General features: G+C 38.8%; 1 protein-coding gene and 1 long non-coding RNA gene across 6 annotated transcripts; one reads left to right on the forward strand and one right to left on the reverse strand.

Moving 5' to 3' along the window:
* Positions 1-4,948: 4,948 nt before the first annotated feature.
* LOC136145908 (uncharacterized) lies at positions 4,949-10,573 on the reverse strand. Its single transcript, XR_010658867.1, has 3 exons — positions 9,367-10,573; positions 6,167-6,312; positions 4,949-5,815 (listed from the first exon to the last, which is right to left on the reverse strand). It is a non-coding gene; the product is annotated as an uncharacterized lncRNA (long non-coding RNA).
* Positions 10,574-12,945: 2,372 nt separating this feature from the next.
* LOC136145905 (bifunctional methylenetetrahydrofolate dehydrogenase/cyclohydrolase 2, mitochondrial-like) lies at positions 12,946-25,785 on the forward strand. Of its 5 annotated transcripts, none has more exons than XR_010658866.1 (5): positions 12,947-13,185; positions 14,991-15,062; positions 20,069-20,249; positions 20,867-20,980; positions 23,944-24,080. XR_010658866.1 is itself a non-coding variant. In XM_065904676.1 (5 exons), the coding sequence occupies exons 1-5, from the start codon at positions 13,043-13,045 to the stop codon at positions 24,303-24,305; spliced, it is 876 nt and encodes a 291-aa protein (XP_065760748.1). In that variant the 5' UTR covers positions 12,951-13,042; the 3' UTR covers positions 24,306-25,785. The 5 variants fall into 5 exon arrangements, 4 of the variants coding, with proteins under 4 accessions (XP_065760749.1, XP_065760751.1, XP_065760750.1 ...); XM_065904676.1 differs by having other exon boundaries at positions 12,951-13,185; positions 20,069-20,253; positions 23,944-25,785; XM_065904677.1 differs by lacking the exon at positions 23,944-24,080 and having other exon boundaries at positions 12,946-13,185; positions 20,867-23,895.
* The last annotated feature ends 465 nt before the right edge of the window (positions 25,786-26,250 follow it).

A 26,250-nucleotide genomic window follows, 5' to 3' on the forward strand; every position in this document is an offset into this window, starting at 1 on the left:
TCAGTCGCTCAGTCGTGTCTGATTCTTTGCGACCCCATGAACCACAGCACACCAGGCCTCCCTGTCCATCACCAACTCCTGGAATTTACCCAAGCTCATGTCAATTGAGCCGGTGATGCTATCCAACCATCTAATTAATGAATGAGTAAATAATGAAGTATTAATTAATTAATTACAAATAATAAATCATTAGAAATGTAAAAATCTGTTTTATACTACTCGATACAGTGGTGGTGGTGGTGGTGATGGTGGTTTAGTAGCTAAGTCATGTCCAACTTTTGTGACTGCATGGACTGTAGCCTGCCAGGCTCCTCTGTCCATAGAATTCTCCAGAGGAGAATACTGGGATGGGTTCCCATTTCCTTCTCCAATGTACTCAATATAGTACAATCCCAATAATCATAGTAATAATAATCACTGAAGTAATATGCAACTCTGATTGAGTACTTAGCACAAGCTAGAAGCTTCGGTAAGTACCTTTGTGGATGGTCTTAATCTCCCAACAACCTTGATAGATACGTAAAATAATTTACTAATTCCTACTGTGTATGTGTGTGTGTGTGTGCATGCATGCACATGCGTGCACACACTGAGACATATTCGACTCTTTGCGACACTTTGGATGGTAGCCTGCCAGGCTTCTCTGTCCATGAGATTTCCCAGGCAAGAATAGTCGAGTGGATTGCCATTTCCTCCTCCAGAGATCTTCCCGACCCAGGGATCAAACCCATGTCTCCTGTGTCTCCTGCACTGCAGACAGATTCTTTACCTGCTGAGGCACCAGGGGCTCACTGCAATGAATGGCTAAGATTTTTATTCAGAATTTATGGTGTGTCAGGCACTGTACATGTATTAGGTGTTTTAAGTATAAGTGTTAGTTGCTCAGTCTTATCTGACTCTTTGCGACCCAACGGACTGTAGCTTTCCAGGCTCCCCTGTCCATGGGATTTCCAGGCAAGAATATTGGAGTCGGTTGCCATTTCCTCCTCCGGGGGATCTTCCCAGCCCAAGGTTTGAGCCCAGGCCTCCCACATTACAGGCAGATTCTTTACTGTCAGTCACCAGGGATGTTTATTTATCACAGCTTCCCACAAAGTACCTCATGAGCAAACTGAGGTACAGAGTTGAAGTGACGCGCCCAGGGCTACTAAGCTGTAGGTGATGTAACTCAAGCCTCCAACTCCATTCGTCTAGCAGCAGCTCTTACTAAGCAGCTGCCCATCACCTGCTGTATTTTCTTTGAACTTTTTGCATGCCAGCCACAGTATCAAATGGTCTTCATGTGTTAACGGTCTCTCCTTGAGGAGCTCATTGTTTGCTCATTTTTCAGATGAAGAAAGGAAGGCACTTGCTCAGGGTTTAAAACCCAGTCTTACCTGACTCACAAGGAACGTGCTGGCCCCAGGAACAGAAAGTAAAGAGGCTGTCATCTTCAGCAGCCAGCGCTCGATCGCACGCGTCAGTCTCGAGGCAAATCAGACTTTTTATGGGCATGCTTAGGCTGAGAGACACAGGGTCAGAATCTACCCTCCTGGGTCCCGATTCCAGTCCTTTCTTAGATTTTTTGAGTTGGTTGTTTAGGCCAGTGGGTTTGAAAAGATTCAAGTCACAGGTGGGGAGTAGAAGCACAAGCGAAACTATTCTTGTCGAGTGAAAACCTTCAGCTTGTAGTTTTTCCTGTTATTCATTTTGAGCTTCCTCTTCATTACCATTGAACATTGTTTGAGGAAATATTTCAGTACTAAATGGCAGTAATTTCTATTTTCTTAAATATCTTCTGACATAGGTTCATAGCCTCAAGCTATTTTTAAAAATATCTTGTGCTTTTCTACCGTATGTATTCTTATATACTTATGTTCCAAATCAACTCCAAACTACATGTATTCAAGGTCTATATCTTACTCATGCTCTTAATCCTTATAGAACCTCACATCTTATATTGCACAAAGTGGGTGATTGAGAAATATTTGCTAATCAATATGAGCAGCATATTTGGAACTTCATTATACCACCTAAAACTATCCTAAAGGGCAAGCATCTATATTCCCAGCACATAAAATCACATATATAAAGATACAGAATCCATCTTTCTGATACATAGCTTTAGCTCTTGACAGCCACTGTTCAAAAATTTGGTGATGGTTCCAGCTCAGCCTGGTGCACTGTGCAAAAGACGCTTCCCTTGCAAAAAGGTGTTTCACTTTCCTGAATTGTGTGCAGAATTGTCACTTTTCTTTTTTTCTTCAGAAATGAGTCCCTTCATAACAATAAACCATTGTCATTTCTTCTCTCTGAAGTCATCTCAATCTAAATATTTAGTAGATAAATATATATTCACAAATTAACATAATATAAAGATGTTGTTTTTATATGTAGATAAATACATAGATATGTGTGTGCTAAGTAGCTTAAAGAGTCTTGTTCGACTCTTGGCAACACCATGGACTGTAGCCCACCAAGCTCCTCTGTCCATGGGATTCTCTAGGCAAGAATACTGGAGTGGGTTGCCATGCCCTCCTCCAGGGGATCTTAATGACCCAGGAATTGAATCTGGGTCTGCTGTGGCTCCTGCATTGCAGGTGGGATTCTTTACCACTGAGCCACCAGGGAAACCCAGATACATAGACAGACACAAATAGTCTTACAGAGCTTGAGTCCTCAAGCAGAGCTCACTGTGAATGGCACCCCCTAGGAATATACAGTGGACACATGCACAACCACACGCAGTGCCCTTGAAGTTAGAGCTCCGTGCTAGAAGAATTCTGTCTTCCCTGATGGCTCAGCCAGTAAAAAGAATCCTCCCGTAATGCAGGAGATACAAGAAGCATGAATTTCATCTCTGGCTGGGGAGGGTCCTCTGGAGAAGAAAATAGCAAGTCACTCCACTATTCTTGCCTGAGAAAGTCCATGGACAGAGGAACCTGCTGGGCTACAATCCATAGGGTCCCAAAAAGTCAAACAAACTGACCAATTAAACACTAGAAAAATCCAGCACTAGAGCAGAGAATTTAATAATAGGAATTTACTGTCCTTTGATTTTTTTTTCCCCCTGCTCTATCTACATAATCCTTTACCTTATTTCCAGATTTTAGCATTCTGACTTTTAAATTCTTTTCTCTGCAATGCAGAACCTGAACAGACAAGCAGAACAATATATCTACCTATGTGTAAAACAGAAATTCAGGTGTTGGCCTATTTGAAAGAGGTTCAACTTAATTTTTTTAATTTGGATTTTTCAGGTAGTTCTTGCTGTGGGATAAATTTGATTCATTTTATCGCATTAGGTTAGTGTTGCTTCTCTGAGTTGAAATGTAATGAAAAGCTTAGAGTTTATGTATGTGGCTCTGATGGGTGTATGCTTCAGAAGAACAGATATCTTGGTAAGCTAATATCATTTTTGAATGTGGCTACAAAAGTTGTCATCAAATCCAAGAGTTATGATGGGAGAAATTCTGGGAAGGAAGTAATCTAATTTACCTGTTGTAGTACAGATATATTCTAAAGATTGGGGTTTCCCAGGTGGCATAGTGGTAAAGAATTCACCTGCCAATATAGGAAACACAGGAGACTCCGGTTCAATTCCTGGGTGGGGAAGATCCCCTAGAGTATGAAATGGCAACTCATTCCAGTATTCTAGCCTGGAAAATTCCATGGGCAGAGGAAACTGGCGGGCTACAGTTCATGGGGCTGCAAAGAGTTGGACACGACTGAACGTGGGTAACTGAGCAAGCGTTCTAACTGGAGTTTTCTCTTTGCTGGCTTAGATCCAGGGAAGTAGGTGAATTCCCTTATACATCCTCTTTAGCTCTTTAGCTCTTTAGCTCCACCAACAGTAAAAGTACAATCGTATTGTAATAAGAGCTTTAAAAATCTAGAATAAGTGCTTAATCCATCTTTAGCAATAACTACAGATAATTTAACTTCCCTGGTGGCTCAGACGGTAAAGCGTCTGTCTACAATGCGCGCGATCTCGGTTGGATCCCTGGGTGGGGAAGATCTCCTGGAGAAGGAAATGGCAACCTACTCCAGTATTCTTGCCTGGAAAAGCCCATGGATGGAGGAGCCTGGTGGGCTACAGTCCATGGGGTCACAAAGAGTCGGACACAACTGAGTGACTTCACTTTCACAGATAATTTAATCTATTGTCAGTTTATTAATATAGGCAGATGGCATGTGCTGAATAGTTATTAAATAAAAATTTTAAATCACTGTATTTGTATATTCATAAGTAAATGCAACATAGTGTTTGCCATTCTGTGCTTTAAGGCATGATTCCTAAATTTGCTTCTTTTTGCACCATACCAGTTAAAAACCATTAATAAAGAACACCATGGGGATGTGTTTTACTCTCCTCTAATTTTAGAGGTTAAGAATTTTATATCCTATGGTACCAGAAAGGTGTCTTATAGAACCAATTAATATACTACAATTATCTGTGTATACAAATAATGATACAAGTACAAAAATATAAATAATGGTTTACAAGAGTAAACCACTCCCTTTATTGTTATTTGATAAAGTAGTAGATTTAAACTAAGATGTTCATCTTTGGTTTGTGTTAAGAAAGATTTTATACTTTGGAGTTGCTTTCAGGGACTGAAGTAACTATCAATTATTTTAAATCATTTCTTTAAATTTCTTTGAATACAACATGGTGCTAGTGATGCATCTTAAAGTGGCAAAACTGCTTTAAGCGAGTTTTTTATGTGTAGTTACTGGAAATAGGAATGTGTAGGTTAAAGGCATTTCTGTTATAGCCAGACCAGGCTTATGTGTGAACCTCAACTTTAGAAATATTCTATTAGGTTGGTACAAATGAAACTGTGATTTCGGACTGTGAATTTTAAATCATTATAACTAGGCTCAAACACATTTTTACTGATCAAAATAGGAACCATTACAACCAACATATTTTTGCCAATGAGAACAGTTTATTTATTCCTGTAGCATAAAAACACATGCTTTGAGATATGACAGATTCTTGAAAAGTGTGTCCTACATCCTGCTAGTAGCAGAAGCATTTTCCCTGCTAAAAGTTGTCCTGCTGGCTTTGCAATGTGCGGTCAGGCTTTGTTGTGGAGAAGAATTGAGCCCTTTCTGTTGACCAAGACCAGCTGCATGCACTGTAGATTTCAGTGCATCTCATCGATTTGCTGAGCGTGCTTCTCAGACACAGTGATTTTGCCAGGATTCAGAAAGCTGTTGTGGATCAGACTGGCAACAGACCACCAAACAGTGACCATGACCTTCTTTTGGTGCAAGTCTGGCTTGGGGAAGTGCTTTGGAACTTCTTGGTCCAGCCACTGAGCTAGTCATTGAAGGCTGTGGTATAAAATCCAGTTTTCACCACATGTCACAATCCAATCAAGAAATGGTTCATTGCTGTTGCATGGAATAAGAGAAGACACTTCGAAATGATGATTTTTTTTTAAATTTGCAGTCAGCTCATGAGGCACCCAGCTATCAAGTTTTTCACCATTCCAATTTGCTTCAAATGCCAAACAACCTTAGAATGGTCAATGTTGAGTTCCTCAGCAACTTCTCGTGTAACTGTAAGAGAATCAGTTTCAATGATAGAGAGTTCTCAGTTGATTGTTGTCAACTTCCAATGGCCAGCCGCTTTTCTCCTCATGTTCAAGGCTCTTGTCTCCTTTGCAAAGCTTGTTGAACCACCACTCCACTGTAAATTTGTTAGCAGCTCCTAGGTCAAGTGTATTGTTGATGTTGCCAGTTGTCACCACTGTTTATGACCTATTTCAAACTCAAATAAGAAAATTTCTTGAATTTGCTTTTTGTCTAAAATCATTTCTATAGTCTAAATATAAATATAAAATAAATATAAACTATAAATATAAAATAAATAGCAAGCAATGTCATTAGCAGAAAAACATGAAGTGAGAAATGTGCATTAAGTTAGTGTATAACATAACCACGGTTAGTTAAGATTGTTTTCCAATATCAAATGGCAAATTTCAACAATGCAAAAACTGTAATTATTTTTGCACCAATCTAACAGTTCTGACTTTGAAAAAGTTAACCTCTCAGAGCCTCAGATTCTATATTTATAAGATGAGAAGGAAAACAATAGTTTTGCTTAAACCCTTATAAAGCTGTTGTCTATATTAAATTTAAAATTTTGATACAAATAACACAGTACTGAACATACCTGGTGGAGAAGGAAATGGCAACCCACTCCAGTATTCTTGCCTAGAGAATCCTGTGGATGGAGGAGCCTGGTGGGCTGCCATCTATGGGGTCACACAGAGTCGGAGACGACTGAAGCGACTTAGCAGCAGCAGCAGCAGAACATACCTGGAAGATATTAAGCTTTCAGTAAACATTAGTGGACACAGTTTATTTTCATGTAATTGTTAACATTCACATTAACTCTGTCCCCTTTATCCCCTCCATCAGTTAAAATCTACATATAACTCATTCGTGCCAAATGGATATTAATAAAAGATACATAATTCCAACAAAGCTCAAAACTTACTGTTTATCATCCATTTCATTGTGCCCTCCACTTAATCATGAATACATTATTGGTATACAGCAAGGAAAAGCTGAGTGGGAATGCACGTACAGTTTCTTTGGAAATACACCATATGCCCAGTATATTCAGTTCAGTTCAGTCACTCAGTCGTGTCCGACTCTTTGAGACCCCATGAACCGCAGCACGCCAGGCCTCCCTGTCCATCACCAAATCCCGGAGTCCACCCAAACCCATGTCCATTGAGTCGGTGATGCCATCCAGCCATCTCATCCTCTGTTGTTCCCTTCTCCTCCTGCCCTCAATCTTTCCCAGCATCAGGGTCTTTTCCAATGAGTCAGCTCTTCACATCAGGCGGCCAAATTATTGGAGTTTCAGCTCCAACATCAGTCCTTCCAATGAACACCCAGGACTGATCTCCTTTAGGATGGACTGGTTGGATCTCCAATATGTAAATAAATTTAAAATGTGCTTCTCGGGAGGGGGAAAAAAAAATAAAATAAAATAAAATGTGCTTCTCATCTGAGACTTTCCTGTTCATAAATTATACTTTTTTCCCTCTAACAAATTAAACGGAGACCATTAAGGATAAGGAAAAAGGATTTTGCCATCTACTGCCTGCCCCATTTCCAGTTGTAATGATTCATATTTTCTGCTTAAGAACGTTAGAGCCACAAAAGGATCATTTAATGTGACTAATAAATATTATAACCTTTACTGTAATTTTTAAAATTGATTACTGTTTAAAAGCATGTCAAAGAACATAGTTAATGTAGTTATGAACTTTCTATATTATGTAAAAATATTCGATTTATACTTCATTTTTATGGTTAAGATAGCAAATAGTGGTTACATTTTAACTTTGTGTTATTTGTGGTTACAATCAAGTAAAAATAAGATGTACAATAAAATCTCTGGGACAATGCACCCAAATTTTTATAGCATTTGTATTTGCACACTGTGAGAATGGTGACAATAATACTTTTGATTCTTATTCTCTTCCTTGTTCTTTTCTTTCATTCAGATTTTCTGTAACCTTTAAGCTTTCTGTAATGAACGTGTATAACTTTACAACATTTGTTTTTTAAAAAAATAATCTCAGGTAATGTTTAAATAACCCACAACATCTAGATGAGAGTCAAAATCAGGTCTACTATTTAAATACATGAAAGAAGTTTCTCTCTTTCACAAGTAATATTTTTATTTCCTGTATTATGTGGTCAGAAAAGATTTTACCAAATCTTATTAAAATTTCTTATACATCTGATAAAAACTTTTCATATTCATTATTTTCTATGAATTTATATTCAGTGCTTTTTAATAAGGGCTTCCCAGAACGTGCTAGTGGTATAGAATCTGTCTGCCAATGCAGGAGACTTAGGAGATGCGGGTTTGATTCCTGAGTCGAGAAAATCCCCTGGAGGAGGGCATGGCAACCCACTCCAGTATTTCTGCCCAGAGAATCCCACGGGCGGGCTATAGACCACAGGGTCACTAAAAGCAGTGCCAAACTTTTGCATTCATGAAATATTGGCTCCCTCTACTGGCCAAATTAATTATGGACCACTAACGTGAGAGGTGGATAGATATTGATAAGCTCACTATGCTACAGATCTATCTGGTAGATCTATTGATCTATTCATACCTACCTATATATATATATATATATATATATATATATATATATATATATATAATGCTTCTTATTGAGGAATGTGGATTAATTCTAAGGAGAATCAGCAAATGCTTAAGCCCTATATTTAATCGATTTTAATTGAAAAATTTACATACAATAAAATGTTCCCATTTTAAGTGTGTAATTTAATGAGTTTTGACAAATTAATAGACTGTGTACCATACCACAATCAAAATATAGAACATTTTTGTCACCTTCAAAAGTTCTTTTGTACCCTTTTGGAGCCAATCACAGACAAGTAGTAAAAAGTAGAAACTGTGGAAACAGACATTATTGTCTTGTGTTAACTTATGTTAAACTTATGTTAAACTTATTAGTTTAACTTGTGTTAAACTAATGCATAATCATTATCTGTGGGTTTTCTTAGACATCCCTTATAAGCTTGATGAGTATCCCTCTATTTACAATTTTATGCGAGTTTAAAATTTTTTTTCATGGATGAATGTTGAATTCTGTCAAATAATTTTTCTATGTCTATTGAGCTCATTACTGTTTTGTTTTGTTTTTTTCTATCTGTTGCTATAGTAAATTAAATCGATTGGTTCTGAGTGTTGAACCAGATTTACATCCACAGGATAAACCACACTTGGTCATGATAGATTGCCTTTTTGTATATTGTTTTATTAAATTTGCTAGTGTATTTGAAAATTTCTGTTACTGTGTTATTGAGGGATATTGGTCTGTAGTGTCTTTTCCTGTAATGTTTTGATACCAGGATACTAGTGGCCTAATAAATGAGATGGGAAGGTTCCTTCCTCTTCTGTTTTCTGAGAGACTTGCATTATTGTTACTATTGATTTCTTAAACATTTGAGAGAAATTATCAGTGAAGTCCACCGAAGACTAAAGATTCTTTGTCAGAAGACAATTAGTAACTTGATTTTTTCATGGAATTATTCAATTTTTAAATTTCTTTTGGGGTCAATTTTTGATGATTTGTGTTTTTAAAGAAATTTGCCTATTTTATTTAGGTGGCCAAATACATATTTAATTGAGCCCTATCTACAATCTAATAAATTAGTCCTCTACAGTTTCATGAAAACTTACAGAAGACATGAGACTCCTGAAGAGAGACAAGAAATTTGTTACAGCAAAAGTAGTTATCAAAAATGACCTATCCAAAAAGGAGATGAAGAAAATATTTCCATTTACAATAGCACCAAAAAGTATAAAATACTTACAAATGAACCCAACCAAGAAGGACTTTACACTGAAAATTGCAAAACATTGCTGAAGGAAATCAGAGAAGACATAAATAGATAAAAAAATATCATGTGTTCATGGATTGGAAGACTTATTATTGACGAAATGCCAACATTACTCATAGCAATCTGCAGATTTAATGCAATGTCTATCAAAGTCCCAATGCCATTTTTAAAATAAGCAGGAAAACCTATTCTAAAATTCATATGGAATCTTAAGGGGCCTTGAGTAACCAAAACAGTCTTGAAAAGGAAGAATAAAGTTGGAGGTCTCATACTCTCTGATTTAAACACTTATTACAAAGCCACAGTTATCAAAATATGTGATGCTGGCATAAGGCAGACACACACACAACAATGGAGGAGAATAGAGAACTCAGAGATAAACCTTGCAATAGCTAAGCAAATGATGTCGACCAAAAAAGTAGTTGCTGGAGCATTAGCATCATTGCTCCATTTTCCTGAGCCCCACATACCGCAGGATGACACGGAAGACCAGATGAAGCCTGCATGTGTAGTCGGCTGTTGCACCACAGACGAGGAGCTCTGAGCTTAAGGATCTCATCCCTTTAAGGCAAGCAGTAAGCAAGCATTCTCTTTGTAGACAGGGAATCACCACCTCCTCACTCAGAATTACCAGCTGCATGAAAACTCACGAGAGATGGGGACCTGCCTGGTGGTCCAGTGGCTAACACTCCATGCTCCCAACTCAGGGGGCCTGAGTTTGTTAGCATGCTGCAACTAGAGCTGGTGCAGATAAATAAACAAATATTTTAAATAAATAAATACTAGTTTCTTTAAATATAAGAAAATATTTTTTAAAAAGACTCCTGAGAAATGGCCCGGGTAAAAAGTGGTCAGGGTCTAGTCTTGACACTCAGCAAAACATGTAGGAATGAGAATAGGAATGCATTGCTCCCTGTAATGCTCTTTTCCTTCAATTAGTCTTACAATTTTATCAATTGTATTGATTAATTCTCAAAATTTGCTTTTGATAACATTAATTTCATCTGCTATTTCTCTGTTTTCTATTTAATTTAGCTCTTTAGCTCAACTGTTCTTACTTTTCTAATTTGTAGAAGCTTAGACCATTGATATTATTAAATTTTTAATTTTTATTTTATATTGGAGTATAGTTGGCTTTCAATATTGTGCTAGTTTTAGGTGTACAGCAAAGTAATTAAGTTTTACATATATATCATAAGTTCCCATATATATCACTATAGACTGGTGATTAGGGTTCCTTGTGTTACACAGTAGGTCCTCGTTGATTATCTATTTTATATAGGGTAGTGGATATATGTTAATCCCAAATTTGTAGTTTATCCCTCCCTACCACATTTCTCCTTTAGTAACCATAAGTTTATTTTCAAAGTCTATGAGTCTAGGTATCATTTCATATGGGTCAGAGGGCCATCATCAAAAAGCTTACAAACAGTAAGTGCTGAAGAGAGTGTAGAGAAAAGGGGACCCTCCTACACTGTTGGTGGGACTGTAAACTGGAATAGTCACTGTGGAGAACAGTATGGACAGTCCTCAAAAAACTAAAAACAGAACTACCATATGATCCAGCAATCACACTCCTGGGCATGTATCTGCGCTTGTGTTCTTAGTTGCTCAGTTGTGTCTGACTCTTGAAATCCCATGGACTGTAGCTGACCAGGCTCCTCTGTCCATGGAATTTTCCAGGCAAGAATACCGGTATAGGTTGCCATTTCCCACTCCAGGGGATCTTCCTGACCTCAGGATCAAACTTTCTTCTCCTGTGTCTCCTGCTTTAGCAGGTGGGTTCTTTTACCACTGTATCACCTGGGAAGCCCCATATCCATAGAAAACTAAAAATCAAAAAGAAACATGCACCCAATGTTCATTGCAGTGCTATTTACAATAGCCAAGAAGGAAAGCAACCTAAATGTCCATCAACAGAGGAATGGATAAATAAGATGTGGTACATATATAAAATGGAATATTACCCAGCCATAAAAAAGAATAAAACCATGCCATTTGTAGCAACATGGATAGCCCTAGAGATTACTAGACCATTGATTTTAGACTTTTACTCTTCTCTAAAATAAGCATTTACAGCTACCAATTTCTCCAGAAGTACTTCTTTAGCTGCTTTCCTCAAATTTTGATATATTCTCTGTTCATTTTCCCTTCTCATGTCTTCTTTGTTCCATGGATTATTATTATTATTATTTTTAACCTACAGAATCAAAGTGCCTTTCTTTGAATTTTGAATGTACCACTTCCTAGACTTCTAGCTTTGGGCAAGTTTCTTAATTTCTTCATAGATCAGATTTATCATATGTAAAACGAGAATTACAAGAGGATCTTTCTCAGAGAATTATTGTCAAGATTAAATGAAGCTATCTATGTAAAGGACAAATGCCTGGAACAGAGTAAATCTACAGAAACTGTTAGCTATTATTACTGATAATTTTTATTACTTTTAATTTAATGAATGTCACAATTCACAGAAATAATCCTGTATTCTTAATACAGAAAATATATTTAATTTTCCCAATTATGTATTTTTCATTTTGTGCACTTTTCCTATATTTTGCATTATCCTTAAGCTGGACTACAAGAAAAAATTTAAAAACAATACTTAATTTAAGGGGACGAAGGTAGTTCTGTTTCTTTCTTCATATTATCACTAGTTAGGTAGTAGGTCTGATAGATCTCTGCAGTTTTAAAGGAAAGTAACCTTTCGATAGCCGAACGAAACCACTTATTTGTCTAGTATAACTTCTGCCCCCTTCTGCCTACAAGTCTTTCATTTTGTGAAAGACATGCTCCTTAGAACTTTCTGCTAGGTTGGATACTGCCTGATTCAAGTTGATTTTTGCTCAAATAAAAGCATAACTCAGTTCATCTTCTATCATACCTCAGCATAAAAAAATGGTCAGTCTGATTTTTACTTTTTAAAGGAAGCTTCTATTTTGTTTTCTCACTACAAATTCACCACATAACACAGATTCCTAGGTAGTGTCAGTTAGATCATAGACTCCAGAAAATGAATGACAGGTTTTCCTCTCCAAAGTGGAAATGATAAGGTAGAGCAATAGAAAATCTTAGGTCCAAGCCTTGTTCATCCAGGTCTCCCTCCTCCCTCCACACACTCACACATGTCTTTCTCCTGCTCTCAGGAGAAAGGTATTCCAGGGTCTCACTAAGGGAGACAGAATCTGTCTCTTTAAATGAACCTTCCTGCTTTAAATGAAATCACCAGTAGCCTGGGCAGCTGCGGGGCAGAGCAATGGTTTGGGAGAAGGGGAGCGTGCTGCTTGGACTGATTAGTTTAGACGCTTTCCCTGTGTCCTCACTATGGGCACATCAGCAGCGTGACCATTGCAAGGGAAGCCACGTCGCCGGCAGGCCATCCCTCAGACTCCAGCCTTCCGACGCACGTGCTAGTCCAGCCCGGGGCTCGGGTCCCGGCCCCGCCCCCTGACAGGACAGGGCTCGGGTCCTTCAGCCCCGCCCCCGGCCCCGAACTCGGCTTCTAGCCCCGCCCCTGAAAGGTGCCCCCGGGAACCTTCGGCTGGTCTCGCTCTCCCGCCGAGCCGGGTGGGGGCGGAGTCCGGGCTGGCGCTGTGAGGACCGGAGAGGCGGAGGTGGCGCCTCTGTCAGGAAGCCGGCATTCGCGGCCATGACAGTAGTGGCCCGCGGCCTCTGGCTGCTCCGCGGCCGCCTGGTCCGAGTGTCGGCGCTGAGCCGGAGCGCGGTGTCGCCCTTCGCCGCGCCAGGAGCGGCGGGGCAGGCGTTCCGGGGCTTTCGGAGCAGCGGCGTAAGGTACGAGCGCTCCCGGACGCTCGACCTCCTCGGGCCGGGCGCTCCCGGGTGCGAAGCCACTGGCTGTGGGGGGGGGGCGGCCGGGCGCCTACAGCTGGCGCGGGCCAGGCCTCGCGCGCATGAGCCGGGGCTACGGGGCAGCCGCGCGGCGGGGCGGGGGCGAGGCCTGTCTTCGCTCGGAACTTGGCCTTGCAGGCCAGGCCGGCTAGTCGCATCCGCCTCAAGTCAGGCAACTTGGATGTTCTCTGCGCTCCCTGGAACGTGCCATCTTTGCAGCAGGTGCAGTTGAGTGACTGAGGAAGATCTTTGAGACCAGAGAAGAGGGGCCTTAAAAACACGTGGTCTGCTTGAAGCATTTGTTTGGTTTTGGTTCTGGCTGTGTTTCGTACACAAGGGAGTGGGCGATGGCCATATGGTTTAGAGTTTCTGAATTTCTTTGTTGGTGGTAATGCTGAGGTCTTTTCGAGCTCTACAGTTGTTAATGATTTCACAAAATCAGGCTTTAATCTTGATTTTTCGGTGTTTTTCTGTATGGCGCTTCCCAAATGTCTGCAGTCTTAGACTGACATGATCAATCTTAGATTCACTGCGTCTCCTTGGACCTTGCTGCTGGCCAGCAGATTGCGAGTGGGTTTTAATTGTTCTGTACAAATGGTATGCTGTCCGTCCGTCCGTTACTTGTAGCTGTTATACAAACTCAGATCCAAGAAGCTAAGAATAATTTCTTTTGACCCAGAGCCAGTGAGTCCACTTGTTTTCAGACTTACAGAGATTTCAGTAACGTGCTGTAACTGCAGTTTTACGTGGCCAGAGATTGTGCCTTACTCGTCTTTTTGTAGCCCCAGTGCCCAGTACAATGCCGGGAAGAAAGGAAAGATCAGTAATGAGAAAACATAGTGACGGCTTATTTAACTTAAATTGACTAACTCTTCATTGTATATATTTGAATCTTAGTCTTGCGTGATTGAAGTAAAAAAAAAAAAAAGTTCTATAGGGTTTACTTTGGACTTAGTTTGTAGTGACTGCTGTTTGTCTTCCAGAGAATATGTGAGAAGATAACAATGACCCACAGTTCTGATTGCCGAAGCTTTCATGGTGTCTGAAAAATATTGCCAGTTGGTTTGGATTCAAGCTCTGCAAACTAGGAAAAGCAGATTCTGTAGAATTCTCTTTGCATTACAGAATTGAAGGAATTATGTACCACAGTCACACTATTTAGATAATTATTTGTTGAATTTGAGTTATTTTAGGGCTTCTTCCCAGAGTGAAGTTAACCTTTTTCAAATTGTATAAGTTGGTTCATTTCCCTTTGTCAGATGGTGTTAATAGACAATCCCATCATCCTGTCTTCTCCAGGTATCAATACACCGAATGAGAACCATGACAGCTAAAAACCTAACTGTCCCGTTGAAGCCACTTGTTGTCACACACACATGCACATACACACACGGATAATTCAGAGCTTTTTAAATTGAATTTACGGTCTTTTATAATTTGAAATAATCGAGTGGAATAATTTTGGAAAGCTATTTTTAATGTAAATAAAGAAGTGTAACTTTCAACCCAACTGTGTTCAGATTATAGCTGTATAGAAATAGTAATACCTTTGATAGGTTTTTATTTTTTCAAGGCAGCACTAGTTAGGTTAGGATAGGTGGCATTCTGACATCCCCTTGTCACTAAGTACCATATATGAAGATGAAGTTGCCTGTAAGGTTGAGAAACACCTGTAGACTGATGGGTCTCGGGTGGGGAGAAATCCAGACAGTGTGTTGATGTTCACTGGTGTCTCTTTTCTCTTCTAGGACCAGCAGAGAGAAGAGATTCCATCTTCCAGAGGTCGCCACTGTCTGCCTCCCCACTTGTCCCCATCCTCGGTCATCTCTTTTAACACATTATTGATCAGAGATGTAGTAATATGTCTTTTGTTACCCAAATGTTATTGACTGGAGATATATCAATATCGCTTGATAACAAATTGCTGGCCACAGGTGTTAGTCTCTGCAAAAATCCCCCAGTCAATAATGAGTTAATATGTAGTGACTCGTTAGTTGTGTAGTTATTCATAGTGAATGTGATTTAAATCCTACATTATCCTCTTGATTTGAAATTTGAGCCTTAGTGTTTTTCTTATTGCAGTGAATCTTTGAGTTTGATGAACTCTTTCTGTAATGATACTGACTGTTTTCAACTAACAGATTGATTACCAATTTCTGGTATAGAGCCGCAAATGAAAAAAAGTATTTTTGATTGCCTTTCATATCTTTGAATTAGATACTTTGAATTAGATACTTATAATGGAACATATAAATACTTTTTTTAGTAGAGAATTTCAAGAAATAGTGTTTAACAGAATTTGAAAATTATAAAATTATTATTTGTTTAATATTTAATCTCAGAATGGTTTCCCTTTAAAATTTGCAGTGAGTTTTCCCCCATTTACTCATGATAAAATGGATTTATTAATAGAAAGAAAATATATTTAAATGTCAAGGAAATAAATGAATAAGTCCCTTCTATTTGTTGCAGCTTACTGTTTCTTGAAATGAGTTATCTAAAAAGCCAAAAAGTTACAAATGAAAAATTCTTGGTGATTGAATTTTCCCAGTTTTGCCTTGCTGTGTGAGAAGTTTACAAATCAAAATGTGCTTGCGTTGTAAAATATCACATGAGTCTGGCACAGTGTTTTTAAGTGTATGGAACTGGGCAGCAATCTATTCCATCTGGAGGCAAGGTTACAGACTTTTATGTTAAATGCCATTCTCGAGGCAGATTTTCGGGTATCCTCCAACAGAGGCTTCCCCAAACCATGCTTTACTATATCAACTCATTTTTAGTAACTAAATGGATATCCCAAGGGTTTTTTAAAATAAAAAAACCTATGTTTTTGGAGCTAGTAAGAGGTACTGGTTTATGTTATGTAAGTAATCATGTCTTATAGGACTTCCCTGGTGGCTCAGATGGTAAAGAATCTGCCTGCAGTGCAGGAGACCCAGGTTCAATCCCTGGGTGGGGAAAATCCCCTGGAGAAGGAAATGGCTACCCACTCCAGTATTATTGCCTGGAGAATCCTATGGACAAAGAAACCTGGCAGGCTACAGTCCATGGGGTTGCAAAGAGTCAGCCACGACTGAGCAACTAACACCTTCTGTCGTAGAATGGATAGTTTAAAAGACAAAGATAATTTTTAAAAGACAAATTGTATATGTACGGCTGTTAGTTTTTCTTGAAACCCTCTCCTATGGTATTTACTCAGTTTCTTTGTCTGCTATAGAATTTATTTAAAGATCATTTTATCCTTGTGTGAAGCTTAAAGGACCCAGACTCCAGTTTGTACCATTACTGAAGCTGATTTTCCATGGAATTATTTCAACCAAGATGAGAGTTTGCGCAAGGGCAGTTTCTCAAGATCACATTTTATTTTGCTGGCAAATTGTGATTTTTGAGTCTTAATGCCTTATGTCTTCTAATGACAATGAGTTATGATAGCTATCTGGTTACAGTTTTTATTTCTAAGCAGTTATTGGTGGTGGTTTGGTCACTAAGTCGTGTCCTACTCTTGAATCCATGAATCCATGGACTGTAGCAGTTACATCGTTTTAAATTTAGAACCTAAATGTTTCACCATTTATTATCTTATATCTTAGTTTTATATCTGTGCTTCAGCTGTTAAGAGATAATATGTTCTAATGTAATGTCTCCAAAATCAAGTTTTCTGATTAAAATGGATCAACAGGTGAACAGAGAAAATTAATACTAATCTCAGACCTTGTTAGCCATGATTTTAGTAATAATCTAGCAATTACTTTAATGACCCAAATCTCTGTTTTTCAGATGCTTTCATGTTAATACCCTAATTAGATGATAAAAGTAGCAACAAAGAAACCCAGCAGATTACCTTCTGTGGAGATAATACTCCATAGAAGTACTCGCATACTTTTCATCAAATTCCCTGGAGCTCAATGAAGATTGTTAAAATAGTTTGGTTTAGGGGTGATTAAGTTGTAGAAGGATGCTTAAAGATGTAGGAGCTTGGGTGAAATCTGAACTGTCCAATGAGTGGGATAAAGTAATGATTAGTAATTAGTGCGATTTACTATTAAGAAGTGTAGTCTGGACCAGAAAAAAAAATCAACTAATTTGTGTTCAGAATGGGATATAACACAAACCTAAATTAGTTTCAAAGAAGACCTCAGGGTTGATAGTATCCAAGAAGTTTTATCCAGCTGCTCCTGTTAATATTATGTCATAGGTATTTTCTGTGTTGCCATTGTTTTTGTTAACATTTTATTGGCTGCATAATATTACATTAAGTCAAGTGGCCTTAATTTACGTAACCATTCCGGACTGGGTTGCTGTTTCCTTTTCCAGGGGATCTTCTCAACCCAGAGATCAAATCCACATCTCTTGCGTTTCCTGCATTATCAGGCAGATTCTTTACCATTGTGCTACCTGGGAAGGCCCTTAGTATTAGAAGTCCACTTAAGTGAACCAATAACAAATGAGCATCAGGAATTCAAAATAAATAGTGAAAAAAGTTTGTTTCTTAATCCTGAAGAATAAAATTGAACTCAAAAGTGAATGTATTTTATCTTTATTTAGTCTAATAATTATGTATTCATACCAATTATTAGAATGTACAAAGATACAAACTACAAAAGGTCACTCAAGAAATTATAGAGAACCTAAAGAGCCCTTTGTATTAAATAATTTAATATTGTAGTCTTAAACCTTACCACAAAGAAAGCCCAGGGCCAGAGAGCTTCACAAGTGAATTCCACCAAACATTTAAGAGAGAAATAAAACCAATTCTGCACAAACTCTTCTGGAAATGTGAAGAGGGATGGATACCTCCTAACTCATTCTATGAGGGCAGTTTCACCCCAATACCAAAACCAGTTACTTGTTTACCCATGCTTATGATTATTATTGGGGCTTCCCAGGTTAAGAACCTGGCACTAGTGGTTAAGAACCCACCTGCCAATGCAGGAGATATAAGATCCCTGGGTCAGGAAGATCCCCTGGAGGAGGGCATGGCAACCCTCTCCTGTATTCTTGCCCGGAGAATCACATGGACAGAGGAGCCTGGAGGGTTCCATAGGGTTGCAAAGAGTCAGACACGACTGAAGTGACTTAGCAGGCACATGATTAAAATACACTTTTGTGTTGAACTGAAGAAGTGGTTTTCAAACATGATCATGCATAAGAGTACCTGTGGGAGCCTGTTAGATGTGCAGATTGCCAGGCTGTCTCTTCTCCCCCAGGGGTCCTGAATCATGGGGGTGGTGGTGGTGGAGGGGGGGCGTCCAGAAATTGCAAGTTCAGTAAGCTTCCCAGGCAATTTTGATGTTTGTATACATAGACTATATTTCAGGATCACTTCTTAGCAGAACATTGTTGACATCAAAATTGCATGAACCTGGATGAGTCCTGTGGACCACTGGTGCCAGGTTGAAATAGTATTCTTGATCTGGTTCTACATGTGTGTACACCAACCTGTCAGAAAGGGGAGCTAACTTATTTGGAAGGGATGACACATTTTAATTTTGTTTGTGCTGGCTGATATTCATGATGCCTGCTCTCATTAGAACATAAAAGTTGTACAGGTGATTGAAAAAATTAAGTTGGTAAAGGTTTTTCTTTCCTCCGTTTCTTCTCCTGCATATTATTCATTGACCTGCATTTAGTGTTTTGTATAATATTCATGCACTATAGATCATGCTTTCACCAGACCTTTCAATAGTGAAAGGACAGGGGCACCAGATGGAACTATCTTTTATTTTATCTGATACCTTTAAAAACTAAACATGTGGAAGTGCGTGCATGCATGCTAAGTAGCTTCAGTCGTGTCCGACTCCTTGTGACCCTAGGGACCGTAGCCCATCAGGCTCCTCTGTCCGTGGGATTCTCCACTGGAGTAGATTGCCATGCCCTCCTCCAGGAGATCTTCCTGACCCAGGGTTTGAACCCGATTCTCTTATGTCTCCTGCATGTAGTAGAAGCAATATTAATTCACCACTTTTAAATTTGAGATCATGGAGAGCAGTAAAGCCTTCCCATAATGCATTCATTTTTGTGCCTTTCCAGAGATAAATTTATGTCATCTATCAAAGTATAGCATGTTTTACCTTCTTAAGCACTTATAAACTGCCATGAAGTAATGTTTTATGTGTTTGTTCTGTTAGAAATAATGCCTTGGTGTGATCAGGGTGCTGGGGGTGGTGGGGTGGGGAGAAGGGGAGACAGCCGTTTGCTTCCTGGCCTGATCCCCATCAGTGACAAGCATGGCAGTACTGGCAGCTGTTGTCACGGAGTCCTAGAGCTGTGGGATACAATTTTTCTTGCAGTAAATGAGAGCAGCTGTGTAGTATAGAGCTCATGACTTCAGGATTTTGTACTGGATGTACTATTAAGAGGGAACTGACTTTGCCTTTGGGTCAAAAGGTTATGGGGCCAGGTATATACAACATGTTTGGGGCTTTGAAGATAGGGGCCAGTTTTAACTCAACTGTGCTGATCTGTCTCTTCTGGAAAAAAAAAAGGCAGAGCTTTTAATAGAACCAGTATTCTAGGTCTTGAGTATGTGATTTGATCATTAAAAAACATATATGTGAAAGTGATGAAGAAATGTATACTGTAGACAGATATGCAGAACTAAATGCAGAACTAAAAAGCAGAGTTGGACTACTTTTAAAAAGTTATGCATGCATTTCTGAACCTGAAGAATGAGTGTCAAATATATCTGAAAAAAATCAAAGTTTGGTTGCTTGCTTAGGGGATCATAGATGTTTTGTTCACTCTCATACTTTAAATTGATGTGGCTGGATAGTCCTTACTGCCTTTTTAGTAGTATATTTTTTGTTTGTTTGTTTGTTTTCCACAGATATGATGCAATTATTATCTCAGGAACTGAAATGGCCAAACAGATCCAGAAAGAAATCCAGCATGGCGTGGACTCTTGGGTTTCCCTTGGGAACAGAAGGCCTCACCTCAGTATCATATTAGTGGGTGATAACCCAGCAAGCCACGCATATGTCAGGAGGAAGATCAAAGCCGCCACTGCTGTAGGTGGGGAGCATTTTAGCTGTACTTGTTACCAGATAACGTTTCCTGGTTTTACTTCAAAGTGTGGTAATTATGAATGATAGCTGTCGACTAAATGCTATTTGAATAACATGTGTTATTATTATTTATTGCCATTCTGTTGATTATTTAGTTCCCAACATTCACATTCATTTCTTACTCTTTTTTTTCTTCAAATTGCTTTAAATCAACTTGGTGTGATTTCTTGTCCTATTGGAAAACATGAAAGCAACTTGTTACATTTTAAGGGCCTTTTTTTTTTTTAAATCACATTAACCGGCCTAGTTCATGGTGGTGGTGGTAGTGGTGGTACTGGTATTTTTACTCTCCTCAAATCCATTAACAGCAGCTCATCACAAATAAGTGCCATTTGTCGCATGGAATACTAGGCCAAAGAATGCATGTGAATCATAAGAAAACATCTGTACCATTTAAAAGTTCCCTCCTGATGGTGCTTTGAACATCACGTTTGTAGAAGGGCCTTTTCTTTCAGTGGGACAAGAACAGAGGGAACCAATCAAACACCGTGTAAGACATCATTAATGACAAAACACATCTTTGTTAGTCAAGTGACTTTCTGTTCTTGTTTTTCTTTCAGGTGAGATCATTCTAAAACCTAAGGATGTTTCTCAGGAAGAACTGTTGGATATAACTGATCACTTGAACGCAGACCCAAGAGTCAGTGGTATATTAGTTCAGTTGCCACTGCCAGGTATATAATGCTCTTCTGTGTGTCTAATTCGGTTAGGGGCAAGGACATCTTTCAACATTACGTCATGACACCACAAGTCATTTATAAAGTAGGTTTAGAAGGGGACTAGCTATTATAGTCACATTCAAGGTGGCAATTTCTGAATGACATGTTTATAGTGACTGAGAATTGTGAAAGAAAACTTTAGGCTTTGGCAATAATACATGCAGTTCTTGTTTTGCACAATAGTGCAAGACCATGAAAATGACTAAGTTGAAACTGGGCAAAGGATCTTAACAAATCAATAGGAAAATAACAATTGTTCTGTGACCTTTAAAATGTTTTCTCAAAACATTAAAAACTCTCTTACCATGGTTTATAAATGTGTAAGGAGATAAAAGCTATGGTTTTTCCAGTAGTCATGTATGGATGTGAGAGTTGGACTATAAAGAAAGCTGAGTGACAAAGAATTGATGCTTTTGAACTGTGGTGTTGGAGAAGACTCTTGAGAGTCCCTTGGACTGCAAGGCGATCCAACCTGTCCATCCTAAATGAAGTCAGTTCTGAGTGTTCATTGGAAGGACTGATGTTGAAGCTGAAACTCCATTACTTTGGCCACCTGATGTGAAGATCTGACTTCAATGGAAAAGACCCTGATGCTGGGAAAGATTGAGGGTAGGAGGAGAAGCAGACGACAGAGGATGAGATGGTTGGATGGCATCACCAACTCAATGGAGATGAATTTGAGTAAACTCCGGGAATTGGTGATGGACAGGGAAGCCTGGCGTGCTGTAGTTCATGGGGTCACAAAGAGTTGGACATGACTGAGTAACTGAACCGAAGGAGATGAAAAAAAATAGTGAAACTAATATTTATCCAGTACACTGTAGTTTAAAACATTGGAAACATCGACCATTAAAGTACTTTATTTCCTTGTCAAAATCTTATCAAGAGGAGTTTGAACAGTTACTTGCCTTCTCATCATATAACTTATACGGAGCAAGCATTCTTTCTATGCCTCGGTGAATTGAATTGTCAAATTCTTTTTAAGTTTGGATTAACTTCCATTTTGTCCTTTGTCCTTTCAAAGTCTTAAAATATCTCTGAGAGTTTCTTTAGTGTGAGGTTTGATTCTGGTGTCACTTCCTCTGGGTGTTGTCATCCTTTTTGTTCCTCATTTATTTTGATCCATTTGTGATGACTAAGTTCCTTTGGCTTCATAGCTGCATCACTCCAAAGGACATGGTATCAGCATTCTAGGGCCTTTTCCTGTTTCTTGTACAACCAGCCCGTTTACAGTCCATTAGAATCCTACTGAAGCGACTTTACCTTGTCATTTACATTCATGGCCCTTGCCTTCTTGCTAGCCTAGGTCTCTTCTATCTTTGCTTTACTGTTGCCATCTTCAGATCTTCTGTTCACATCCAATTTTCACTTCCAGCATCATCACATTTATTTCTTTGTTGAACTTTCATCTTTATGGGCTAATTCCCTCTTTTGATTATGTACTTCTTTGAAATGTCAGTGAATTTATCCCTGAAACCCAAGGAGGCAATATAATTTGCTATCTCTGTTTGAATTGAGTAACAGATGTACAGTGACCAAGCATTGACAGACTTTGAAAAGACTGACATGTTAGTCACTGATTACGAGGCTCATCTGTTACTTACATGGTGATATTTGGACCAAAGAGTCGGCATGCAGTCACTTCAGTCGTGTCTGGCTCTTTTCAGTCCCATGGACTGTAGCCCTCCAGGCTCCTCTGTCCACAGGACCCTCCAGGCAAGAATACTGGAGTGGGTTGCCATTCCCTCCTCCAGAGGACCCTCCTAACCCAGGGATCAAACCTGCATCTCTTAATGTTTCCTGCTTTGGCAGACGGATTCTTTACCACTAGTGCCACCTGAGAAACCCATCATACTGGAGTGCCATTCCCTTCTCCAGGGAATCTTTCTGACCCAGGGTTTGAACCTGGGTCTCCTGATTTGCAGGCAGTTTCTTTACTGTCTGAGAGTTGGCAGCTCTTATATAATTACTCACAGTTAAGACGCCTTGATAACTAACATTTGAACTGTGTTGTTGGAAGACAGGTGTCATTTGACTAAATTATAGCTCTGAAGTTCATGCATATTTCAATGAGCAAAGCAAGGAGTAGCCTAAATATTATAGATTATAGTAGTTTTGTGCAGTTTTGAATTCTCTTATAGGTTTTGACTTGCAGAAAGTAAAGCTGAATGATGCAATTGTCTGTGTTCTTTGTATGGTACTAATATTTTAACTTATCTAATAATATAACTTAATATCCTAGTATAACATTTGTGCTATTTAAATTACACTCCAAATTCACATTTCTAATTCTTTTCCTCTTATATTGCTGCATTTAAAATATCAAAAAGTTGAAACGAATCTTAGAAGTCATTAAGGTTTGCCCTTAAGAAAATGCTTCTGACAGATAATACTATAGATTCATCATGTTAAAATTAGCATAGTGATTTATCCCATACTTTTATAACTACAAAAGGAATTCAACACATATAGCACACTCATTTGATATCATAGAAGATTAGGCCCTAGAAAATATCAGGGATATATGAACATCACAAGTCTGTCCAAAATATTTTTGGCATTGAGTTTAAACCCAATTGTTTGGCTCATGTAAAATAAAATTTTTTTGGTTCTGCTGTATTTGCCAAGCAATGTTTCTGTGGTTTTCAGTTTTTAAATTTCCCCCACTTATATTTGTATCCAATTCAAATTGTTATAGAAAACGTATCACAGATTTCCAAATATCTAGTTTGTCTTAAAGAATTAAATTCACAGCTGTAGAAAATTTACCCCTTTATGGGCAATATTCCTCCTTATTGAATTTGCTAGCATTTTGCCACTAGGTGGCAATGGTGATCTGCTTGTACTAAAATAAATTGCTTGAGTCCTGTGTTCATTTTATTTATTTATTTTTCTGTTTTTTTCTGTGTTCATTTTAGAAATATACAAGCAGCTCATGCAGCTCAATACCAGAAAAATAAATGACTCAATCAAAAAATGGGCCAAAGAACTAGACAGACATTTCTCCAGAGAAGACATACAGATGGCTAACAAACACATGAAAAGATGCTCAACATCACTCATTATCAGAGAAATGGAAATCAAAACCACAGTGAGGTACCATCTCCTGATGGTCAGAATGACTGCTATCAAAAAGTCTACAAACAATAAATGCTGGAGAGGGTGCAGAGAAAAGGGTACCCTCTTACACTGTTGGTGGAAATGCAAACTAGTACAGCCACTATGGAGAAGATACAGTGTGGAGATTCCTTTAAAAACTGGAAGTAGAACTCCCATATGACCCATTGCTGGGCATACACACCCAGAAAACCAGAATTGAAAGACACGTGTGCCCCACTGTTCATCGCAGCACTGTTTACAGTAGCCAGGATATGGAAGCAACCTAGATGTCCATCGGCAGATGAATGGATAAGAAAGTTGTGGTACATATACACAATGGAATATTACTATTAAATATTGCTATTAAAAAGAACACATTTAAAGCAGTTCTAATGAGGTGGATGAAACTGCAGCCTATTATACAGAGTGAAGTAAGTCAGAAAGAAAAACACCGATACAGTATATTAATGCATATAAGTGAAATTTAGAAAGGTGGTTAACGATGACCCTATATGCAAGACAGCAAAAGAGACACAGATAAAAAGGTCACACTTGTGGACTCTATGGGAGAAGGTGAGGGTGGAATGGTTTGAAAGAATAGCATTGAAACCTGTATATTACCATATGTGAAATAGATCACCAGTCCAAGTTCGATGCATGAAACGGGGCGCTCAAAGCCTGTGCACTGGGACAACCCTGAAGAATGGGATGAGGAGAGAGGTTGGAGGGAGGTTCAGGATGGGGGACACATGTACAACCATGGCTAATTCATGTCAATGTATGGCAAAAAAAAATTCATGTCAATGTATGGCAATATTGTAAAGTAATTAGCCTCCAATTAAATTAATTAATTTAAAAAAAAAGAAACTGAGAAGCAAGAGCCAGAGGGATATGGTGATAACACTTATCTGGATGCTTTGAGAAAGGCAGTCTTCTACCTAGCTGAAGAACCAATAGCATACAAAATAACACTGATTAAAATTAAGCATTTATTATGTCTTGTACTCTTTGCATTTATTGATTCACTGGATCCTCACAATTTCCCAATGCAGATGGGGAGCTATTATTATGTACATTTTACTAATGATGAATTTGAAGTACAGAGAAGTTATGTAACTTCCTCTAAGGTCACAGAGCTGGCACTTGAGCTGGGATGTGAACCCAGGCTGGCAGGTCCCTCATGCCTTTACCATTATGTTACCACCCTCACCAACTCGTCAGTGTTAGCTCATGAGCAACGTGTGCTTACCGTGTGGCAGCTATTCTTTTATAGGGATGATTTAATTTAATCCTCAAAACAGCCTTATGGATAGGCATTATCTTCTTCATATTGCAGGTGAGAAGACTATATTACTTATCGACTTATAGTACATTGTACTGGTACATAAAATTTGTTGCTTACCAGAATAAGCTGGAATTCTCCAGGCAAGACTATTGGAGTGGGTAGCTGTTCCCTTCTCCAGGGGATCTTCCCAACCCAGGGATCAAACCCAGGTCTCCTGCATTGCAGGCTGATTCTTTACCAGCTGAGCCACAAGGCAAGCCCAGGAAACCATAACACAATGCAGTTACCTTAAACAATGTGTATTTAACATGAAGTATTTAAATTAACTCATCAATCTTGTGATGTAGGTTTTCAGGGAGGATGACATTTTCCCTTTTTGGTTCTTCTGTCTGGTCTAGGAATTAAGTTGACCTGAGATAGATTAACAAGAGAAAAACAAACAAAAGTTTAGTAACTTGTGTACTTGGGAGAGACTCAGGAAAACTGACTGTCCAAAATGGTTTTAGCTCTCACCTTAAATACTGTTGGACATGGAGAAAGGAAGGGAGTTCCAAAAAAACTACTTTATTGACTATGCTAAAGCCCTTGATTATGTGGATCACAACAAACTGGAAAATTCTTAAAGAGACAGGAATACCAGACCAACTTGTCTCCTGAGAAACCTGTGTGTGGGTCGAGAAGCAGCAGTGAGGACCAGACATGGAAAAACTGATTGGTTCAAAATTGGGAAAAGAGTATGACAAGGCTGTATATTTTCACTCTAGTTATTTAATTTATATGCAGAGTACATCATGCAAACTGCGTGGTTGAATGAATCACAAGCTGGAATCAAGATTTCCAG

The sequence above is a fragment of the Muntiacus reevesi genome, chromosome 13, assembly GCF_963930625.1.
Source record: "Muntiacus reevesi chromosome 13, mMunRee1.1, whole genome shotgun sequence".
NCBI classification, from domain to species: Eukaryota; Metazoa; Chordata; class Mammalia; order Artiodactyla; family Cervidae; genus Muntiacus; species Muntiacus reevesi.